Source organism: Bidens hawaiensis, unplaced genomic scaffold (assembly GCF_021521415.1).
Source record: "Bidens hawaiensis isolate Kalapana, Puna unplaced genomic scaffold, B.hawaiensis_p1.1 tig00000055_1, whole genome shotgun sequence".
NCBI classification, from domain to species: domain Eukaryota; kingdom Viridiplantae; phylum Streptophyta; class Magnoliopsida; order Asterales; family Asteraceae; genus Bidens; species Bidens hawaiensis.
The window spans coordinates 1,535,336-1,559,469 of NW_027491016.1; the positions used below are offsets into that span (position 1 = coordinate 1,535,336).

The following is a 24,134-nucleotide window of genomic DNA, read 5'->3' on the forward strand; positions in this document are numbered from 1 at the left end:
CTTATACATAGTGCTTAAAAGATAACTAGAAGTAGTGGAAGAGAAAGAAAAGTGATTGCATGCGATTACATAATTGTCATGTATATCAGTTTAAAGCAATACATACAAGTATATATTATATGATTTTACTATTCTTAACGTATTTTTGGCTGTGAAAAGAACTTTGATCCGTGTATTTTTACCCCCTTTTTTTTTCTCTTCTTCCTAATCCCATGTAACATTTATCAAAAAGTTGATGGCCATATGGAAACTTGATGTCAAAGAAACTGAAAATTTCATATAATAATCTATCCTAGAAAATAAAATTGAAGTTGAATGCAAAGGGAAGGGTGAAAGAACAAGTAAGAGTTTCCCACATATTTTTTAAGTCATTTCTTCTTCAATAATATACAAAAGAGAAAAAAAAATAGAAAGAAAAAAGAAAGAAGCACTAAGCCCCTTCACATCAAGATTCTAGTTAAAGCAAAACCCTTTTCAAAGTTAGCACCTTTTTCCACTGCCACAAATCCCTTGATCAAAAAGAACAAGAAAACAAAAGGACCCATATGTTGTTATGATTTGATCCATCACCTAGATATATCACACTCAGTGTACCCAAGCTGTTGCTCCATTTCCCAGCTCAACTTTGAAGCAACCCTTTCATGGCAAGGCACATACTCCTGATTTATATATATAGGTCAATCAAACAAGTCAAAGTCAGTCAAACAGTTGACTTTCATATATGTTTGACCAGAAAAGTCATGATTTTGAATACTTTTTTTACCTCCAATTTCCTAACCAAATCCTTAGCCGTTGGCGCCAACACAATGATGTGGCGAGCACTCGGGCTGATGAATCCTTCCTCAACCGCTTTGTCGATGAACGTTAGTAGCGAGTTGTAGTATCCATCCACATTCAGCAAACCAACCTGCAAGATTCAAGATTTTAATTTTTTTTATATAAATTCTTTGGCTTTGAAATATAAAAAAATGGATTCATAAAATTTACCGGCTTATCATGAATACCGAGTTGAGCCCAAGTTATCACTTCAAGCAACTCCTCAAGAGTGCCATATCCACCTGCATTTCATATTACAAAATGCAATTCCTCTGTAACTTATTTTACTAAAGTTTTATCTTGATAATTATATATAAACATCATAAAATTTGTATCATGTACAGAGAATCTGAGGTCTTCATGGAGTGAACTTTAACTAAATTTGGTCAATTTCAGGGTAACAATCAATATTTATGACAGAATCTGAGGTCCTAAGGGTTACTCATCAATGACAATCACTATCATGTACAATTTCTTGATATGATTACAAAAAAACAAACTTCTTTTTATTTACTGAAAACAAGTTTTTTTTTTCCAAAAGCATGCACCTTCTGCATACATAATTGTACTCTTGTTCTTGGCAAGACCAAGAATCATTTTTCTTATAAAAGAATTAACTTTCACTGTTTTTACCAATTGAAAAGTCAAAGTCAAATACTTTCATCATCTTTAATAATTAACATGGCTTCACAAAGATTCTTTCTTTAATATATTTGAATGAAAGAATAAGATAAATAAAAGCAGCTGGAGCTTATGTTTATCTAATGGCCAAATGTCTATGAGATTTTAGTGAAAGAATATTAAAAATGTTGCAGGGCTTATATTAACCTGGTAAAGCAATAAAAGCATCAGAATGCTTTGCCATTTCAGCTTTCCTTTGGTGCATATCTGCCACTGCTTTCACTTCCCCTACAGTTTCACCAGTTAACTGCAAACCAACAAAAATAAAGGCCTTTGAATAATCTTTTATAGTTTTCAGTACACATACTCATACATATACACACACATATATGTATATCTATGTGTATGCATATTCAGAGAATGCCAATAAAGATAGGTGCAAGCTGCAAGTTCAGGAAAAAATAACACCAGAAAAGGAAAAAGTACATATAAATAATTTAAAACCATGTTAATTTTTATAAAAACTAATTACTTTACTCAAATATAATTAATATTAGGCTCAAGAAAACTTCTTAATAAACAAGTAATAATCTTTAATTCTTTAAGAAAACTTCTTAAAACTTCTTAATAAAATATGTAATATTGTAATATAAAAATATGAAAAGTTTAAAGACTTTTTATTAATATTGAGGAGACATATATATATATACCTCTCTAGGCATGAGTGTCTTGGGAATAACCCTGCAAAAGAGGGAGACAATAACATGACAAAAAGTTAGTTTAATTAAAGAAACCCCAACAACAAACACACTGATTCTGTTCCTTAAACATTCACTGTTAATCTTTATTAAAAAAAAAAAAAAACTTATTACTATTTTGAGTCAGTAACAATAAACAATTCATAAACTTACCCAATAACATGACGGCCACCTTCATGAACAGCTTGTGACACCAGCCCCATTAATCCAATGCTTCCTCCTCCATACACCAAATCAATGTTTCTTGAAACCTACAAATATCATGAAAGAGCCATTTTATTGAGCTTTCTGGTTACACAAATGGACATTTTGACAGAGGTTTTTTTAAAGAAAGATCATTAACATGCAAAGGGTTAGAGGTGTAAAACTGTAAAAACCAAATCTTGAAGCTTTTTGTGTATTGCTGAAACAAGAATCTTGAAAAAGAAGACATTTTTATGGTTGGTTTGAATCAAGTAATCAAATCCCACCAAGAAACAGACATAATCTTCAAAAAAGAACATATTTTAATGGTTGGTTTGGATCAAAACCCCATCAAGAAATTAACAGATAATAAAGAAACAAGAATCGTGAAAAAGATCACATTTTTATGGCTGGTTTCAAACAAACCCTTAATAACTTACAAAGAATAAAGATTTAGGATAAAACAAGATTCAAAACAAAAAATGTCTTTTTTTTAAGCCCATAAAAAATATCAAGAAAAAAAGTAGATTTAAAATCCTTAAAAATAAAAAATATATATATACCAATTCATTTCCAAGCTCAATTGCAGCATCTTGATAGCTAGTCTTCTTTCCTTGACTACTCCCACAAAAAACACAAATTCTTTTGAACTTTGAGGCCTTCATTTCACTATCTCTCTCCATTTCACTCTTGTGGGAAATAGTTGATTGACAATAAGAATCTGGCTGGTATGTTTCAAGGTTAAACCTTTCAAGAAACACACACTGAGCACAAACAAAATTGTGTGTGACAGCAGAGAGCACTAGTAATATGTTGGATTGGTATAAATATTTTGAGAGGGGGGTCTGTCTATTTATTTACTCCTTTTTGGACTCACCACTCACTCATCAACTGTGCTTGTATATTTATAAAGAGTTTTGGCACGTGAGTTGCCTATAATTTCATACCCAACCTAGCACGTGCAGGATACAATTTGTTTTGGGCATTCATGTAAACAATAAAGTAAACAATGTCCTTAGACTATCCGTTGCGGTCAGGTTATCAAGGTCGCGAGGGGAGAAAAGGTGCCACGTCAGTCGCGAATGCCACAACAGGTGTTAGCGAGCCAGGGCTTGATGGGCCTCTGTGGCCCCACTATCGGCCACGAATGGCAATTTAGTGAAGGGATAGGGGCGATATTGGCTCGCGAGCCACAACAAGCTCAAGGGAAGGGGAGGGAGGGCGTTAAAAGCAAGGAGTGAAGGGTCAGGTCCCACCTGCGTCATGTGACGCAATATGATAGGATCAATCCATTAGGGACACGAACGACAACATATAGTCTTAGTTTATAAAAAAAAATAAACAGTCCCCTCAATTTACAGTAGTAGGCGGAATGAAATGAATCATTGTGAGAGAATGAAAAGAAAAGGTGATTGGCTGATCAATAGAATTGAATTACCTATTACATGAGGAACTAATTCCCTCTAAATGCAGTGAAACCATTCATCGCCCCCCCCCCCCCCATGTATTTTTTTCATTCACTTATTTCTTTTACCCTATTTTCTTGAAACCGTCACCGCATTGCCACCACCACCACCACCATCACTGTAGCCACCGCCACAGTGAATGCCAACATCACCTTGGTAACGTCGCCGCCGCCACCATTACCATTTAATTTATTTTGTAGTTTTATTTATTTATTTTGAGGCGATGTATTTTGGTCATCTTTTTTATTTCTTCGTATTTTCCTTATCAAATGTAATAGCTCAGTTTTTTTGGGTTGCCAAGTTTAGGTTTCTCTCTATATATAGATAGATTACAATCTAGTAGGGGTTTAATCTATGAGCGATCATTGTATTAAGGTTTTTAAGTTATATTTATGTAATATAATAAAAATGAGCTTTCTTTAAACATTATGTATTCATTTATTTCTTCTGTGTTCTTAGTATTGATTCAATCTGATTAATTATAAAGTTTTAACTTGTGAGTCTCATATTAAACAAACCAAAGACTATATGTTGTCGCTTAACATGGTCTCTAAATTCATCCAATAATATTGTGTCATGTAGTGCTGACTGGATGTTGACTGTACACTCCCTAAAACCTTCTGAGCCTCTTGTGGTTAAGGGGAACGGTGGCTTTAGCGGATTTTCTGTTTTATTTATTTATTTTATTTTTTCTACTAAATGTGGAAACTAACTAATATTACATTATAATAAAAATATTACTAGTACAAGATCATTGGGACGCCTAGCCCACAAATGCTCGACCAACTCATGACCAAGGTTTCCGTTGACCTTGTGGTTCTTGATATATATGACGTTTTGGAGTTTTTTTTTATCATCGGTAATTGTCGATTCGGGTCGTGGGACGTCAACTTGGTATTTTGACAAATAGCCATACCTTGATCCTAAAGAACCATGCTATGAATAATTATACAAGTGTAGACGACATCCATTATTTCCTCCCTTGACCAAATCCGCAGTGGTCTCGAAATCAAATGAATTTTTTTCATTATAACTTCAAACGCTCTTTCAATATCTTTTTGTGCCGATTCTTGCTTCTTGTTAAAGTACTTCCGGTTGTCATCAACTGGAGATGCATAAGCTTGAACAAGCGTCGACCATTCGTTGTGCATGCCATCAACCAGGTAGTAGCGATGCCTGAATTGTACCTCATTTGCATAAAACAATTGAGCTGGCTTAACCCTGTCAATAATGTCATCGAATATCGGTGACTGTTCGGTAACATTTATGTCGTTATTAGGCCCGAAAACACAAAAAAATGCATGCCAGAACCAAAGATCTTGGGAGGTCACCGCCTCAAGTATAATACTGGGGCAGGGAAGATCACCCTGGTGGAACTGACCTTACCAGGCCGTAGGACACATATCCCATCCAACATGTGTATAGTCGATGTTACTGAGCATCATGGGGAAGCCATGTTTTTCACCATGCACCTCGTATATGCATTGGATATCATACAAAGTTGGTTTGCGTAAATAGCTCCATGAGTAAATCGATATGAAACCTATGTATAAACATTGTCAAGTAAACTCTCGAACAATATAAAAATATAACTAAACAAAACATTATGTATATATGTACACCTTGACTATAAAAATGAAGTGAGTCTCGCGCAACTTTTTCAGACATTTCTAGGTATTCATCCATTGTGTCTGATGAAATTACATATGCTAATTGACGAATAACGGTTGTACATTTTTGCATAGTCATGAAACTGGGTCTACCTCTTTCATCTAGTCTTTGTTGAAAAAAAGGATACCGATCCAAAAAATCATTTGATAAACGCATGAATAGTTGTCTACTCATTTGAAACCGCCTAAATGATGTTCGTCATAAACATGATCGGAGCTAAAATAGTGGTGATGTACCAAGTTTCATTAGCACCCACTCGATCACGAAGAAGAGGTGATTGTCTTGTTAGTCTTTGTCGCCCTTGAAACCGTTCAACCAACAGGTTAACTTTTATCCCCCCCCCCCTCCGGGCTTCAAATAAGGTCGTCTTCCTCCGAAGAGTCAGATGAAGAAAAGGAATTCCATTACATTTTTGGTTTCTAATTGAGGTTATTGGAGAAAAATGAGTATAATGAGTGGGTTTTTTTGTTGTTCCTTTGTTTGTGAATGTGTGCATGGCTATTGGTTAATATAGAAAGTTAATTTTTTTTATGTTTCAACGGTCAAAATGCATGCTTCCTACAAAATTCCCACTCAACGGTTCAATTCAGCCGATGTAAGCCGGCTCATGGGCGCTCGCTCACGGGGGTGGTTGCGGCCTACGTGGCTCGCGCTACCCACTTTTCAAGGGTAGTTTCTTTTTTCGTTTCTTTCTTCTTTTAAAGAAAAAAAAAGATGAAAAGTGTAAAGATTTCTGGGTGCATTTGCATTAAGGGGGAGATAGTCCCAAAAAGTAATTCAACTTTTTTCTTTGACACCTCTACAGGTTTGACCAATTATGTTTTCGTCATAGTTAATTCACATTTCATAAAGTTATTAACCTTTTAGCATGCCCATTAGTAATATAATGCATACTAGTAATATAAAAGTCAGCCAATATTTCCACCTAAATGGGCTCAATTATAGATAAGACTAGAGGAAAAATAAAACATGTACTCCTTTATTTTTTTCCACATGAGCACTTGCATTAATATAAATATTATACATGAACCACTAATACTTTTTCCATTGTTTATTAAAGAGAGGAAAAGGTCAAAAATGGACATAGTGAAATGGGCCATTTCTTAAATTTGTGCATGCGCAAATGTACTCATTTTATGGGCATTAGGCTAGATATTTTAAAGATTAAAGAAGGTGGCCATTAGTACCACATATGAGTATGGTGCAAATCACACATGTTTAACTATATTTTATCTTGTAATTTTATTTTCAGCATTAACATATATTCAATGTTGAAGAGGTGGACCATGTGTCAATTAAGAGGTGGCTAAAAAAACAAATACTTAAGTGTATGGTATAATTATATATAAAGACTAAACTTGGTTAATTAAACTGAGAGAGAGATTGAAAATTATTCAGGGTCCATATATTAAATATACAGCTCCATGATTAAGATGTTGTACTATTATATAAAAATTGTAACAAGATAATAGTAAAATTTTCAAGAGGCATTGTTGCAAATTATGATATATATTATACGATAAGTAGGTAATTGATGTTTTATTGTGATTGAAAATTAAGATAAAAAAGAATTAGAAAAAACATGCATGTGGCAACCATCTCACCAATACATGCATCATCTTTTAATCACTAATACAACTACTTGTGAACACCACCATATTCTACTATCAATTAAATAAGAATAATAAAATCAATAATAAATATTTTTCCTAAATTTGATAAAAGTATATGCTATAAAGGTAACAAAACAGGTACTAGATAAAACAAAATCATGGTACTGGCCGGATTTGTTAAAGCTTAAAACTTCACAAATCCCTAAATCAGGCTTTCTTCCATTCACTTGGTTTTCTTATACATATTCAACTAAAATAATAATATATTTTTTTTACAATTAACAAATACCGGGAATGGGTGATCAGGCATTGGATTATTGTTTATTATGATTATATATATATATAGTTTAGGGGTATTTTTATTTCTGCATGCTTGCATGCGGGTTCACTATCCCCATGTTTTCTTGTGTTTACAAAGGGCATTTTTGTAACTCAAAAAAAGAATTTCGCCTTTACCCATGCCAACATTTATTTTGTTTTTTCCCATATAATAAACCAGTATTATTTTAATAAATTTACTCATGTTTATTTCTAAGTATAAAAATTTCAATATTACTTTATTGTTATAAGAAGTTTCATAATTCTTTCATAAAATAACCTAATTTTATTCACTATATATTAAACTTGAAATGAAGAGTTAATAAGCAGTAATTAAGTTTTATTTAAGAAAATTTTAACAATAATACAAAATTTCACACAACTTAACAATAACAAACCCTGAATGATTTTGTAGTTAAAAAACAAATTTTAGTTTAACAACTTCACTACTATTAGCTTATAATAGCCTTACATATCCTTTTATAAGCATGCATGATTGTTACATTAGTAGTTTCACTCAAAGACAGATGGCAATTGTCAAAAGATACCCACTTGTTCAGTTTTCGTTTGTTTTATATGCTGCTTACAGAAGATAAGGTACAAAAAAACCACACAAATTCATGGGGAGTTGAGGGATGTATGACTTTTGGTCCCCAACCAAATTGCATATATAGAAACAATAATGTTCAAAACATGATGCCATTTAACACGGGACACTAGAAAAGACAACTCCCTTATTCTATTTGCATACACTGTGGAGTTGTGGTCACTACGACATGGTATAGCCAGCTCTTTGTATCAATTAATCATGTGTAACGTATACATAACGCCACAAGCTAATTAAACCCGTGAACACAATGTTATCACGAGGAGACTATATGAGATTCATTTAACTATGAGATCCGTTGCTCACTTGTGGGACTCGAACTCACACCAATTTGGTGGCGACACCAGATGCCCTTCCAAAATGGGGGTTGTGAGTTAGAATCTTTGCAAGTGATATGATTGAAAGTGAGTCGGTGAGATGGAAACCAGTTCTCTTTTAAACTCAATTTTGTCTCAATTGACACATTTTTCTTTAATTTTATGAGTTGTAAATTTATATTAAGAATTGGTGAAAAGGGTAATAAGATACGAAGAGGTTTAGAATTGTAACACGTGAGAGTTGCTAGTTACTTATTTATTATGTATAGATTAATTATTGACCAATTGTGAGTTTTAGAAAATCTGTGGTCCAAAATTCCAAAAACATGGGTTGCAACATGAGCATGGTGATACTTGAGTATTTCCCAAAGCCTATTAATGGAAAGATTGGGACAGCTTTGTTTATCTACATAAGAAGCTTCACTACGTTTTACAAACTTTGACAAATCTAATGAACCCGAAGAAGAAAATCAACCGGTTTTTGATGTTGATGAACAAAATATAGGCCAAGAAGAAACCATGACGAGAGTTATAGGCCAAGAAGAGTTATAGGCCTACTACGAACACGAAGAAACCATGACTTATGTATAGATAAACATTGAAAAAAGGAGAGAAAGTATTAGTAATAATAATAATAATAATAATAATAATAATAATAATAATAATATGAGACAGAAATATGAGTTGCTATGTCTTGTAAGGAAAAAAAAAACAATTGGTAGTTGTTATTTTTTCTAAGTCACAAAAAATATATTTTATAGGGTTAGGTTATAATAGGAAGTATAGTTTTTATAGAAATGATAAGAAATAATCTTGTCCATTGATTTTGAATATGGAGGGTTGAAATTAGTTTAGGGGGAAATCAAGTGTGAACACAAGGTAAAGGGCATAAAAGGAATAACACATTTGTTAACTTTCTCTCTCCACATGCAAGACACATGCCAAATTCCTTCATCATTTTAAAACGTCCATAACTTTTTTTTATTGAAAAAAAAAATTCACCATAATAACGAGTGTCTTTTTATCTTTCATATGAGTACCATATTGTAATATAAAATTTTAAAAAAACTTAGTAGGTTTTTTACAAATTGTGTTTTACCAAATTGTGTTTTACAAAATTGTGTTATACAATAGTATTTTTCATTGTGTTTTTTCCATTGTATTTTTTACATTGTGTCATACAATTGTGTTTTTTATTGTGTTTTTTTCATTGTGTTTTTTTTTTCATGGTGTTTTTTTCCATTGTGTTTTTCATAGTATTTTCCATTGTGTTTTTCCAGACTTTTTCGACGAGGTGGTAGCGGTGGGTGACGGTTTTGGTGGCGGTGGGCGGTGGTGGTTGTAGAGAGTAAATATGTAATTGGGTTTTATGTAAGTGGGTTTTTGAAATTAATGTAAGTGGGTTTTTGAAATTAAATTAAATGGGTTTTGATATTTAAGTGTTAAACTAAAATACCATCCTTCCTAGCCTTCTTAAGAAAATCAAACTTCTTATTTACACATAATCCATATTTTATATATGTTAGTTTTACTCTTATTGTTTAGTTATCACTTACCCAAAAACAAAATAAAATAAGTAACGAGAATTTCATGCCACTCCAATCCAAGCAAGTAACTACATCAATGCTGATTCACACGTATGATTTGTCAGGGTCATTTTTGTCCATTCCGTAAAAAGTTTGTATTAATAACTTTCTTTATGCTTTTATTTTTCTAAATTGAATGACAACGCAATCTCTAAAAGTTCCTGCACCATATGATGTGCTAACTAGTTGGTGGGTAAGTCGAGTTCTTTTTCGGGTTAACGTTTATTTTATAAAATCTTCAGTTGTTTTTTAAGAAAGGTTAACGTTTTGTTCTAAAAAAAGGGTTACCGAAGATCATTATTACTATTTTTTTATGCATCATTGATAATTGATATCAACAGAACTTCAAACATTTATATGAAGGCTATCGTAAAAAAACACTTAGATATTAAAGAATTAGGGCAATAATACCATGTTAGTGTCTTACTAGTTTATAATCGGTTGCGTTTTTATAGTCGGTCAACTTGTATATGTATTTAGGGCTGTCTCCGAGAATCTCAAAAAAATTCGAGGACCCGGGTCTAATAAAAAATGGGCCTCCAAAATACATACTCATTAACTCCTATATAAAAAGTAAATAATACGACGATAACTATGATGACAATAAACAAAACAAAAGTATAGTACAAAATAGTTTAATTTAAACAATTAAACGAATGTTGAAATTATCCTACCCTTTTTGGTTTAAGTCAAAAAGTCTTTTTCTTTTAATATATATATAAAAGAAGATGATATAACTATTAACATGAGTTCCAACAATAATTAAACTCATGCCATAGGCCCTATTAATAAAAATGAAAAAAAGTAATGGCTCTTTTATTATTTTTAGTTTAGATTGAACATTGGACTTAAAATTTAATGAGATCTAGAGTTATTTTAAACAAATAAAAACAATAAAAAAAATTAAGAACATAAATGATAGATGCAAATGAACTTGCGCATGTCATTTGGTTGAAGAGAGTTTTTAGCTGTTGAGCTAAATCAATATACTGAAGCAATTGAATCATGGGAATTTGTATATTATATGTACATATGAATGTTGGAAATTTTTGTGAGCCTCAAAAGCTATTGGGCCTGGGGCTGTAGCCCTCTCTGCCCTCTCTATGGGCCGGGTCTGTATGTATTGATACTAAGTTATAATAAGTTATTAAATTCGAATACGCAATTTAGTTATAACAATAAAATTTTTTCTAACCTCTTTAAACCCAACAAAATAAATCTTAACTTGTACCATTTGCTTTATCAATTATTGAAAAACTTCTCACAATCTCAATATATCAATATAAATGTGTATGTTAATATATGAATGCCATAAGATAATGTTATAATAATTAAACTTCACATTACAAATCGATGAAACGACTCACTTTTTGGAAACACAAAAGTGTTCACTTGATTCATAGAAAATGGCATCGGGTGTGGTGGGTCGTACCATGCTTATCCAATGGCATGCCCCTTACTTCCATTGACACGTATGCTTCTCCCCACAACTTTCTTCATGTCGGGCATTGCCACTCAACACCACCCATTGTCCATTATAATTTAAATTAATCATTATAGTCACTTATTTTACACGTATGCTGATTTTTACAATATGTTTGTACCTTTTTCTTTTTATTAATTTGGTATACTTAATACAAAGTGACTGATGAACGCAATTCCACAAGCATCATGAACTTCTTAATTTGTGAAGGATTGAATATTTGAGGCTTGTCTTTGCACCTTCATCTTTCAAGATAATATTGTGTGATATAATGCAAGTGTACATGATTTTCTATTTTTGTTCGGATGCATTGTCTGTGCCTAGAGACAAGCAATAGCCCACATAGCTTTTAGGACACCAAAAGCTCTTTCTACGTCTTTTCTTGCGGCCTTTCATGCAATCGTGAATCTTTTGTGGTTATCGTCATGTGAATAAGCAAAAGTTTTCACAAAAGTTGACTAGTTTGGGTATATCCCATCAGGAAGATGATGTAGATTGTAGAAGCATATCTGGGTTTGCATGTGGTGCTCCCGTTTAGTGGGCCAATATTTGATCAGGGCATTGAGCTAAGGATGGATTGGGCTCGGGAATGCGTCAATCGGGATGTGGGAAGAAAAGAGGAAGCGCAAGCAAGGTGGGCTGAAAAGAAGCATTGAGAAGAAAAGGGGGCTCAAACGAGAAAAAAAAAAAAGAAGACTTATTGCTTTATTATTTTGTGTTTATCTTGTTTCATAGTTAGATACTTTTTTTTAAAAATTTTGATAAACATTGGAAGCTTTAAGTTTGTCGTCTGAATCATTCAGTTCAGTTATTCGATTGCTATAATTATCTTGATTATGCCATTTAAATATCCTCCTGCGTTTGCATTTTTTAATGCCCATGAGTGTAATGTCTCCCGTTTACCGCAAAAGGAAACTTGGGCTCTGATCTGTGTAGGGCTTTGTTGAATAGTGAAGATTGACGGAGAACACTAAGATGGTTGTTAGAACCGGCGACATCGTCAATCTTGAGAAACTATCTCTTTGAGCATACCGTTTATTTACATGTAATACACCTTATTTCAAATACTATTTTAATTTCACCAAATAATAGTTTTTTGTTTTGGATTTTTACTATTGCATGTTATTCCATCTAAATAATAACATGTATTATGTTGAGTGAGATGTTTAGGTTCTAATCATATTCAAGTACATTTGATAAAATTGTTAATGCATAACCCTTTAGGTTAATATATTGTAGCATCCACGAAAGACTCTGGCCGGTTCTCTAGGTCTTGATCAATGGGCAGACTTTGAGGACACAATCCTTCTTGTTATTGAATAAAGTCCATGAAGACAAGTTTGTCTCAACAAACACGCATAGGATCAGATGAGTTGGCGTCCATTCTCTCTCCTCTCTCACATACATACATATATATTATATATAAATATAATATGCACACACATTTAATATTTTTAATGGAGTTTGTGAATGTTGTATAAGAAAGTAGAGTTTTTGAAAAGTTTGGCCATAAATATTCGAAAAAACTTCCATTAATTTCGTAATACACCATGATCTAATATGATGCAATAAGATATACTATGATGCCAATTGATAATGCAATTAATATGGTGTAATGGTAATAATAGCTCTCAGATAACACAAACAAATTAATTGATGAAGTTTTCATATGCCAAAATGACCGAATTAACAAAATACAACTACACAATTGGGTTGAGGTCAGTAGAAAGAAAACGTACTGGAAGTACAATAAATTGATTTTTTTTAAAGAACAATAAGTATATGAGCATCTTCAATTTTGGCTACTCTCCATGGAAAGCCTGTGAAAAAACCACCAACTTGCTACAATCAAAGGATAAGAGAAATGAGTACACGTTTTGTAAGAGTGCAATCTTTTTTATGTCTAGTCATGTTACAACACGTAGGCGAGCTCTTTTTTTTATTATTTCTTTTTTTTATGTTTAGTCGTGTTACAACACGTAGGCGACCTCATATCTTTAATTTTCAGTCTTTCATTTTGTGTGTACTCTAAATGTATATCATTGTGCACATGATCATGCCTCTTTAGCTTTACCATACTATCATTATAGTACTTGTTCATGATCATACGACTTCATATCTTTAATTTTTAGTCTTCCATCTTGTATGTACTCTGAAAACCTAAACAATTTTCAGTCTTCCATTTTGTGCGTACTCTAAATGCATATCATTATAGTACTTCTTCATGATCATACATACAACTTAGTGATCAAAAGCCAAAGACCCTCTGGCAGAGCGACACCCTAGGTTTCTCCCAAACTTCCACTGGGGACACCCAAGTTCCAACTTTGCAGTTGCAAGCATTTCTCCTGATAAGCAAGTCAGGGGGTTTTAAAAGCTAATCAGTTTCCTTCTTGAACGGTTTGGTACCATTCTCGAGCGTCAAAGTAACAATGGGCGGTTGTAACTCTGTTTGAGGCATAGATATATACATGAGTTATGAAGAGGCATGCCACTGAATGACTAAACCCGAATGCGTTGCTGTTAAAAAAAATTCTAGTTACCAAAACTAGAAACATGGTCGGCTGGAGGGTAGTGCCAGTCGGACCGTCGGCCGGGCACGCAATTTTAAGGGGCCAAAATTTTTTGTATCTGTATATTTTATATATACATTTAAAAATATAAAAATTATAAAATATGAATTGCTCCTTACCATTTTATAATTATTGGGCCCAAAATTCTTTTTTATCTATAATCCATTTATTAAGTTTAAATTATTGGACCCAAACTAAAACTAAAAACTAAAGTAAAAATAAATAAAAAACCCGATGCAAAATAAAAGAAATAGCGGTCGATTGAAATTTCTCTTTGGTTCCTTCCTTCTTTGCGAATGCTGAACAAAGACCAACCCAGCCGACCACTACTGTTGGTTCGATGTTAACTACCAGGCTCCTTCACGGTTGACCAAGCTAGCCACTAAGGACCAAGCTATTTTTTTTCCAATGTTAGGAGAGTTTCACGAATCATTTGTTAATCATTAGTTATTACGGTATTTGATTTTAATAATATATTTTTCTATATTTATTGTTATAACATTAAGCCTCGCTTAAACAAATTAGCTTATATATTTCGTTACTCGTTAAGTCTAGGGACCTTTTTATTTTGACTTTGCCGAGGTATTTAAATACTCGGAGACGGCCCTGCCTAGAAATGTGTGCAAATCGTTTAAAAATGCTAAGTGAAACTTAACATACTAACATGCACTAATCAATCCCAAGGTCTTCAACACTTCACTTTTAACATCCTAAAAGCAAAGCAAGTGAAAGCTGAATTACTAAATTCTGTCTGACATGCTGAAGGATTAATCGTGATAACGGTTTAAAGTTTAAAGTGTTTTAGTTTGAGTCGGTTTAGTTTTATTAATTAGGAATAAGATTGGTTATTTTTATTTATTTATTTGGTTTCCTAGTTTGAGTCTAATTAGATTTCTTGGTGAGTAAGTTAAGGTTTTAATATAAATAGATGGTTTAGGGTTATTGTATTTTGCGTGGTTTTCGTTCTTAATAATATTGAAAGAGTCGTAAGGAGTTCTCACAAAATATCGGTGTTGTTCATGTTGCTCGATCCAATTAAGTCTAACAATTGGTATCAGAGCTTGGGATAGGAAAGAAGATTAATCAAACGAGCTGTTGAAGAAGAGGCCGCAATCTGTTACGAGAGAAGACTCCAAATTGAAAGTCGGCGTACGTGTGGGTGATTTTGGAGAAATCAATTTCAAATTATGGAGGTGGCATTTGATTGGCGGTGGAATTAATTAGAGTATATATAAAAACATAAAACCTACCAAGCAAGTAGGTAATTATCCTTTCCTGGTGTTGAAGTCCATCGGAAAAAAAGAAAAAAAAGGCAGAGAAGGTAACAAACAACAATCTAATTGTTTTTCAACAGCTTGAATTAAAAGAAAGTGTATCTGTGAAGAAGAGCGATCGAGCAACAAGGAAGAAGACCGAACCCACCTGAGAAGACGGGTTGCAATAGTGTAGCAATCAAACGATCAAGGAGAAGACGAAGACAGTCGTATCTGTGTGAACGATCGAGAAGAAGAATCAACGTCAATCTGTGTGAATCGTTGAAGGAGAAGAACAACGTCAATCTGTGTGATTCGTTGAAAGAAGAAGAAGCAACGTTAATCTGTGTGATTCATTGAAAGAAAAAGAAGCAGCGTAAATCTGTGTGATTCGTTGTGATCGTATCTGTGTGAGCGATCAAAAAGGACGATCTGTGTGACGTTAAGAAGATTCGAAGAAAAGAATGGCTAATAATCCAAACTGTCACACCCCGACCAAAGGCGGCGGAACATGCCGAGGTGTAACGATTGTCCATAAGCACATGACACTAATTAAAGTGACAGTATTTAATAAACTCATTTCATTTCACAACATCGAAAATGTCACATAACAATTATCCATAAAATAACCATAAACAAGATATCACAAAATATGGCAAATTGATATTGTTCATTTTTACTAATATCCTAAGGTCTTTGATGTCGTTTTCTTCACAATCATAAATCAACCAAGATGCAAACCTGCAACATTTCATAAAATAAAGTTTGTCAACACAAAGGTCGGTGAGCAATTCATAAGTTTAATCATATTAGTATATAATAAAGATAGCCACAAAACTTGCATACGAAACGATAAATAAAAGTGGTAATTTGGATAAATAGATATCGCTAAACACATTAGCGACACCTAGCTATAAGGGGATGCCAAATAGTATAGGATTTTATAGTTATCGTTAATTACATTACGTTAACGACACCTTGCTATAAGGGGATGCCAAATAGTCTAGGATTTTATAGTCCCCCCAACCAAAAGCGATAAACACATAGGCATATAAGCATAGAACACCAAATCGAGCAATTATTTAGGTAAAGTATACAACTACGTTTGTGGTTTAAGACTCAAATATAAAGCATTTTGTTGAATAAGTATTAAATGTCACCCCCAAAATAAAAGATGGAAAATGGGGTATGAAGTACTCACCTTCAAGTAGTAAACTTAAAAGATGATAATTTGGAGATTTGTCGGAACGACGAGTTTAACGCACAATGCCTAAAAAGAAAAGAAGTCTTGAATTTAGAAAGGTTGTCTTGAAGGTCTTTAAACAAAATAAATGTTGAGAAATGTAAATAATTAAAGTTCAAGGTTTAAAATGTGACTATTTAAGAATTTATAATAATAACCCTTTAAAAATGTAAGTTTGCTCGAAACCGGGTTAAAGTATCTAACCTTAATATTTACTCAACCTATGTTAAGTAATAAGGTGGGTAAAATGCAAGAATGCAAATCCCTTTGGAATAAAGATACTAAAACGGGTTTTTTTTTATCGAGTGTTCGGGTTGTCGGTTCGGGTCTTGATAATTGGTCAAACCCAAAGTCAACTTTCCAAAATATTTGTTGGTACATGTGTGTCAGTAGTTCATAGTCTAGCATTTGTAATCGAGTCTGTAATGTAATTATGTTTATGATTATGTTTATGTTTTTGTATGTGCGAAGTTGTCAACAAGTTCGCTTAGGCGAACTTGTCAAACAAGCGAAGTTGTCAACAAGTTCGCTCAGGCGAACTTGTTGAACAAGCGAAGTTAAGGACAACTTCGCCTGAGGCGAAGTTGTCGTGCTTATATAAACTGTTCGCTGTAACAGTTTGTAGTGTTAATTAGATCGAGAGTTCGTGAGTTCGAGGGTTAGCGAGTTACGTGTTTACAAGTCAGTCTGTAATAGTGACATCGTGTCACGTGTTCGTGTTATCAATATAACGTGTTTCGGTTATTGCTCGTGTGTTTGATTTATACGTATTCTACGCTCGTATCTAGCTACGCAGGGATTCCGCACCTGCGCAGATAGCGATATCCCGTGTACGATCCGTCCAGGAACCTACAATATTGAATGTTATGAGATAACTCAATAAAATTTAATAAGACTTAACCAAGTATGTAGTTCCATTGTTTTAGAACTAACAACGCACGTTAAGCGAGTGTTCGGTTTTGTCGGTCCAAACTTTGTTATGAGGTCAAGTTGGATCCAACATTTCCAGGTACTTAATAAAATATTTAAAAATCAATTTGTAACTATTTTTAAAGAAATATACAAGTCTTGATGGCTAAAAAAATACACTTGTGTGTCTTAAGCGAGCAAGAATCGGTTTGGTTCGGTTTCCATCTTACAACAAGTTCATAGATGGTTTCCACATGTCCAAACACTAAATAACTTGTATAATAATGTACAAATAAAAAAATACCAAAAGTTAACAATAAAGTCTTTAAACAAAAGTTCGGTTTTCGGTTCGGATCGTGTTTCGGGTTAAGACCGAGGTAAGATTCTACAAACCCATAACCATAGAATTTGTAAAAGTGATTTTAGAAACTTAGATCTAACACTAAGTATGTTTAAACAAACAAAACTAGTAACAAAGTTCGGTTTACGGTTTAGAGCTATTTACGGTTAAACCGAAGCATAGACTCTTAAAAACCCATAACCATGGAACTTGTAAACATGACCAACAAACTAAAATAAGCAAGATTAATATGTATGAACAAGTTATATAGATGTATATATATCAAGGACACGAAGTCCTCCATGAAGCCTTGCCTTATGGGGTCCGAAACCTCACCGACCGGAATCGGAGAAGTAACTACCAAAGGTAAACATGGGGTGTATATTATATATATGTTGCACAACCATAAACAAGTATTAACAAGGCTACATAAACTAATTAAAATGAAAGACCAAAATCCTTCAAGAACACTTAAGAAGATAACCTTGAATCTTTGATGTTTGAGAGAGTTTTTTTTTTTTTTTTTTTTGAGTTGTAGCAAGGGAAAATGAAGAGGAAAGGTGGTGTATATATAGGGTAATGTTGGTGGTCAAATATGGGTGTGAGACACAAGAGTTTTCATGCAAAATGGATCAAGACAAAAACACAAAACAAAAAAAAATAATAATAATAAAATAAATAAATAAAAATAAAAATAAAGATAGGATGTTTTCAAGACCTAACAAACAAGTGTGAAACAATATTGTAACATAAATCCATCATTTTGATTATAACATAAGCTTCGGTTTACAAATCGGGTCGGTTTACTTAATAAACAATTACAAAAACGAATACAAACAAAACCCGAAATTGACGAATGTCACATAAACAATGCAGGGAATGGCCCGGTTCAAGAAAACAACACCGCCTCGTTTCAAGTACCAAGGTTGACAACAACGAACTACAACACTTGGACAATTCTAATGGAGTCAGTTTTAGATGCACAAGGGTTGTGGGAGAAAATTAAGCCAGTAACCGATGGAGCCATAGATGAAAAGAAGAACAAGATTGCAAGGGCGATTATCTATCAAGCTTTACCAGAGGATATACTCCTTCAAGTTGCTAGGAACCGAAGTGCGAAAGACATATGGGAAGCTTTACGTGTAAGGTTTCTTGGTGCCGACAGGGTCCAAAGGGCACGTTTAGCGAGTTTAAGAAGAGAATTTGAGCAACTACGAATGCAGGAGACAAATACGATTGAAGAGTTTGCTGGAAAGTTAAGCGGATTTGTTTCAAGATATACTAGTCTTGGTTCAACTCTTGAAGATGAAGTGTTAGTGCGAAAGCTGTTAGATTCGGTGCCAAAGAAGTATCTTCAGATTGTTGCTTCTATTGAGCAATATTCAGATCTGGACACCATGCCATTCGAAGAAGCAATAGGTAGGTTGAAGGCCTATGAAGAATGAATCAGGGAGCAAGATGAGACGGGTGATAGCGGACAAAGTAAGTTGTTGCTTACTAAAACTGATGGACAGGAAAGTTCGAAGAAAGAAAAGGATGTTTGTGAATGTTGTGGACGAGGGAAAAGCGACCATGGACGTGGCCGAGGTAGAGGACGTGGCGTTAGACGAGAAAGAGGTGGTCGGTTCCAACCCAATGAAAATCAAAAGGAGAAAGGTATGGGTCGAGGTAAAGCTCATATCAGATGCTATAATTGTCTTGAATATGGTCATTTTGCATATGAGTGTCCCGGACCAAAAAAGAAAGAAGAAGCTACTAATTTGGTTCGTGAAGATTTAGATCCAACACTATTTTGAAGAGTAACAAGTCCATATCAAGATTAAGGGGGTGAATGAAGGATTAATCTTGATAACGGTTTAAAGTTTAAAGAATTTTAGTTTGAGTCGGTTTAGTTTTATTAATTAGGAATAAGATTGGTTATTTTTTTTTATTTATTTGGTTTCCTAGTTTGAGTCTAATTAGATTTCTTGGTGAGCAGGTTAAAGTTTTAGTATAAATAGATGGTTTAAATTTATTGTATTTTGTGTGATTTTCGTTCTTAATAATATTGAAAGAGTCGTGAGGAGTTCTCACAAAATATCGGTGTTGTTCGTGTTGCTCGATCCAATTAAGTCCAACACATGCATGGCATAATATTAATATATGTTTGGTAAGTTAGTAGCCAGCAATACTATGATAACGCCATGCTACTCTTTGGCTTCAAGTCAAAGATAACAAAGGCATGCATGCTTACGATCGATCGACATCATTGAGGTCACAAATACTGTCTCTACAATAATGCAGATTGTTTGCATGGAAGGTTAACCCATGCCAAACTCAGTATGTTCACTAACCAATATTGAGATTTATTATTATTATTATTATTATTATTATTATTATTATTATTATTTTGGGAAACAAATTACAGAATAACCTGAAATTATACCTAACGTTCAAGAGTTGAAACTTGAAAGAGTTATATATTTGTATTAATTTTGTAGAGACAAGTGTGCTAGAACTAGGTCTAACTTAAAACAAACATAACTTTCAATTCGTTCAGAGTTATAGACTTGCAAGTAATGGTGAAGAATGTCTCAGCAAGTTGAACGCTTGGACAAGCAGCCATAGTCGGTTTGTCCGGCTCGCTAAAAGCTCAATCCAATCAAGGTTTTACGAGCTTGAGCCCAAACCGAAGCCTAAAAATTGCTCGTTTAATAAACTATCCTTGAACTAGTGAGCCTAAACAACGTTGTTATATATGTTTTATATAATTGTTATTTAATATATAACATACATTGATTATATTTATCATTATAACATATAAATTAAATATGATAAAGCAACTAAATAATATATATTATGTTATACGTAAAATCTATAATAATAATAATAATAGTTGTTATTATAAATGTATGGATTTATTACTAGCACATCACACATTGTACGTGTAGAGAGTAACAAGTTAAGGTTTTTATTAGATGAGTGTGAACATGTCATTCCAATGTAAGACATGGAAGCATCTTTATCTATGGGAGCAATCATTACCTCATTAAGAATTTGCTTTTGTTTCAATGCTATAAAATAAAATTGGTTTATCTTAGAATGTTATGTTATAGTGGTCCATGCACCCATCACGCCTAACCCCATTATTATTATTTATTAACAAGTCACTTGGTCAGTGTCTTTCGGTTTTCTAAACTTAACTCGGCCTGCCATATTTAACCGTCGCATATAAAAATAGGGCTTGATGTAACGGTTTTAGAATTCGATAAGATGTCAATTTCCTCTCGAGACAACTCCTTGTTTCCACTCTACGCCATTAATGATCAAAAGGGAATGCGACATGTGAACTAACTTGGCAACAGAAGATATCTATAGAATTATATAATTATAGATGCAGACCAAGAAATCATATGAATCTGAGCTTTGCTTCAGTAACATTGTATTACAAGAATGTTGTTACACTTATATGACCATTCTAACAAAAACAAGCGCGAGTCACATGCATTATTATTACCAAAAACACGACCCGATCCACAAACCATCAATCAAAATAGTCAGGATCTCTTGGCTTTGGGACCGGGGTACGAATAATATCATCAGATTCAAATATCTCACTTCTTTTAGCCGTCTTTGTATGCAAAGACAATCCGGTCTCCCTAATCCTTGCTTTATTCCTGCTTTGCTCATTAACATTCACTTTGTTATAATTCTCTTTAGCCTTGAGCATATTAACCAACTTCCGTCTTCTATACCGTTTCCACGCAGCTTGTATATAACAAGCAGCCCACGTCCTCCACTGGTGCGAGTGGACCCTAAACGTATGCCTCAGTTTCTTATTATGCAGCTTGCGAAACTGTGTCGCAACAAATTTCAAGTCCTCTGAAGAAAGAGCAAATGCTTCCACATCACCAACTGATGTGACTGTCCGCGTGGACAAGGGGAGGATGGCTGTTGAACGTGGGTCTAGGGCCCACGTCAGCAGTTCCTCCCCACAGAAGTCCCCGGGCCCAATCTGGCACTGGTTCCAGAAGCCCGTTCGACCTCCGTCTGTAGTGTAGGAATCTAGCTGACCATGCATGATGAAAAACATGTCATTGGTTGGATCTCCTTCGCGAAGTAAGCATGTTTGGGATGAGCAGATAACAGGTTTTAACCGGTCACATATTGCGTCCACCGTGCGCTCATCCATTTGGTCAAACAATGGAACCTGTTAAGTTTTGTATTATATATTTATATGTAAAGTGCCACTTGATATTCAAGTAATATGTGACTTATTGTGAAGGTATCGGTGGACTTACTCGTCTAACTAGTTCGATGCATATGTGATGTTTAATATCTCTTCTAACATCCATCGGAAGGGACTCCATAATAGCTTCTTCTTCAACATTCCTATACTTAATCCATTTGAAAAGGTTGTGTTTGCGCACGCGTTCCTTCATTTCGTGTGGCAGTTGCCTATGGTTCATATATTCTTCTGTATCCATTTGTTGGATTCTATACTCTTCTAGCCTCTCGGTTCTTGATTCAATGTATGTCTGTTTATTTTCATGTTAAATCGACTGATCAATACGCATACTAAATAATGCGCTTGGTTTATAACAATGTAAAAACTTAACAGTAAAAATTTACCTCCATGGTGCCAATAATCATGGCAAGAAGCAACAATCCGGTAAGCGAAATGATTATGCAAAAATGTGTTTCGGCAAAAAATGTACTCGCTTGAACCTCCTCCGCTCTCGAGCTGAAAACAGTCATGTTTAACATTTAACAACTTTAATCTTAAGATTATGGTTTGTCACCAAAGATAAAAACATTGTTTGTTAGTTATTACTTATTACTTATTACCTTAAAGCTCTGAGTCCCCACCAAAGACAATAAGAATATTTTGTGAAGAACTCCAATGATGCAACTCCAAAGTCTACCGCATCAGAAATCAACCCGTATTCAAAAAAATCTGTTCCGCGTCCACACATGCTGGTGATATTGCTTGATTGATACCATGAGGCCCGGCCCGTTTCATGAAGGAACCGACAGTTGAAATATCTCTCACCGCAGCCCGGTTCTTCAAGATTGCATACTTCTTTCCAACACATTCCTTGCCTCACAATTGCTAGAAGGTAAAAGCAGGCTCCAAAAACCTTCAAAATCACAAAGATCAACGGTTGGGACAAGAGATTAAAACACGCGAAGAAGACGAACATACATGGGCTGCTAACAGAAAGAGGAGTATGTTATAAACAGCTCCTGCTAATGTTGATTCAGCCACCACACCGGTTTCTTGTGTTAGATGAGATGTAAGTTTAAATACAAGATAAAGCCTCAGGAAGAACTGGATCATGATGAAGTATAGTACGCTGATCTTCGTGCTCATCATTTCTGAATTGTCGAAAAACGGGAGCCATGTCATTACCTGAAATATTAATATATCATCCAACTCGATAGATCCATAAACATGTACAAAAATCATTATCAGAATAATATAAAAACTCTTACCTGTGGAATAGGAAGAGCTGCAAGCAAATCAAGTGTAAAGTCTCTCTTGAGATACCTCTGAGAGATCTTAAACGGGTCCAAAACGAGCTCTCCTCTTCCAAACAAACGGGTCGAAGGTGCATCATACGCGGTCCTGAACCGAACATAGATATGATACGCGTAGAACATGTCGACTATGGACCGAATGACGGTAAGAATTATCTTCAAGGAAGTATCTTCATCCATGCACATCTCGTCCTCGTCTACTTCGGGCAAGTAATAGAAAAGAGGGTCAATGGCAATGGAAATAAGTGAAGCCAACAAGAAATACCTCTTCCATTTCTTCACACGCTCGCCTCGGGGATCAAATATGCTCCCTTTGATCTTCTTGTAGTCCTCGGAGAACACTCGGGTTAAGCTTTGACTTAATGCACGCCGGTTCCTAACTGAAGGAGATTGTTCGATCTCAAATCTGAGAAGTTAAATAAGAATCAATGATTAAGAAACAAAGTTTGTGTGATCATATGTGTTACATTTTAAGTTTTCGCAAACCTGGAAACTTTCGGTGAATCTGTGTCCATTTTGCTCGGGGCCTCAGGCTACTGAAATGACTGCTTGATGCAGATTATGGATTTGATCTTTGATTTGATGAAAATGGCAGCTGGCTTTATTTTTGCTTGAATAAATTCATGATTACAAAAATGCTGGAAACTAAATAAGAATTTCGAAAGACGATGAACATATATTTATATACTAAGAAAGGGTATATTGGTGATCATTTTGAAGGATGCCAACCTCAACAGAAGATCCTTGGTCTTGTCTTTTATTACTTTTGAATTTTATAGTTTTATGTTTAATAGTTTTATATTAAGGATTATTGAAAACTGGAAACAAAACTCATCATAGATGGCAAAATACAAACA

The 24,134-nt window shown here is 34.2% G+C and overlaps 3 protein-coding genes across 3 annotated transcripts; 1 reads left to right on the plus strand and 2 right to left on the minus strand.

Moving 5' to 3' along the window:
* Window positions 1-439: 439 nt before the first annotated feature.
* LOC143632526 (cytokinin riboside 5'-monophosphate phosphoribohydrolase LOG3-like) lies at window positions 440-3,066 on the minus strand. Its single transcript, XM_077101045.1, has 7 exons — window positions 2,942-3,066; window positions 2,349-2,446; window positions 2,148-2,178; window positions 1,645-1,744; window positions 988-1,058; window positions 764-907; window positions 440-659 (listed from the first exon to the last, which is right to left on the minus strand). Exons 1-7 carry the CDS (start codon window positions 3,059-3,061, stop codon window positions 567-569), a joined length of 657 nt encoding a protein of 218 aa, XP_076957160.1. The 5' UTR covers window positions 3,062-3,066; the 3' UTR covers window positions 440-566.
* A 15,653-nt stretch (window positions 3,067-18,719) lies between these two features.
* On the plus strand, window positions 18,720-19,202 carry LOC143622047 (uncharacterized). The gene has a single exon (XM_077093322.1). The coding sequence runs from the start codon at window positions 18,720-18,722 to the stop codon at window positions 19,200-19,202; it is 483 nt and encodes a 160-aa protein (XP_076949437.1).
* A 2,040-nt stretch (window positions 19,203-21,242) lies between these two features.
* Window positions 21,243-23,909, minus strand: LOC143632614 (protein CNGC15b-like). Its single transcript, XM_077101115.1, has 7 exons — window positions 23,764-23,909; window positions 23,233-23,683; window positions 22,943-23,149; window positions 22,585-22,877; window positions 22,369-22,480; window positions 22,038-22,274; window positions 21,243-21,946 (listed from the first exon to the last, which is right to left on the minus strand). The coding sequence occupies exons 1-7, from the start codon at window positions 23,790-23,792 to the stop codon at window positions 21,281-21,283; spliced, it is 1,995 nt and encodes a 664-aa protein (XP_076957230.1). The 5' UTR covers window positions 23,793-23,909; the 3' UTR covers window positions 21,243-21,280.
* Window positions 23,910-24,134: the final 225 nt, after the last annotated feature.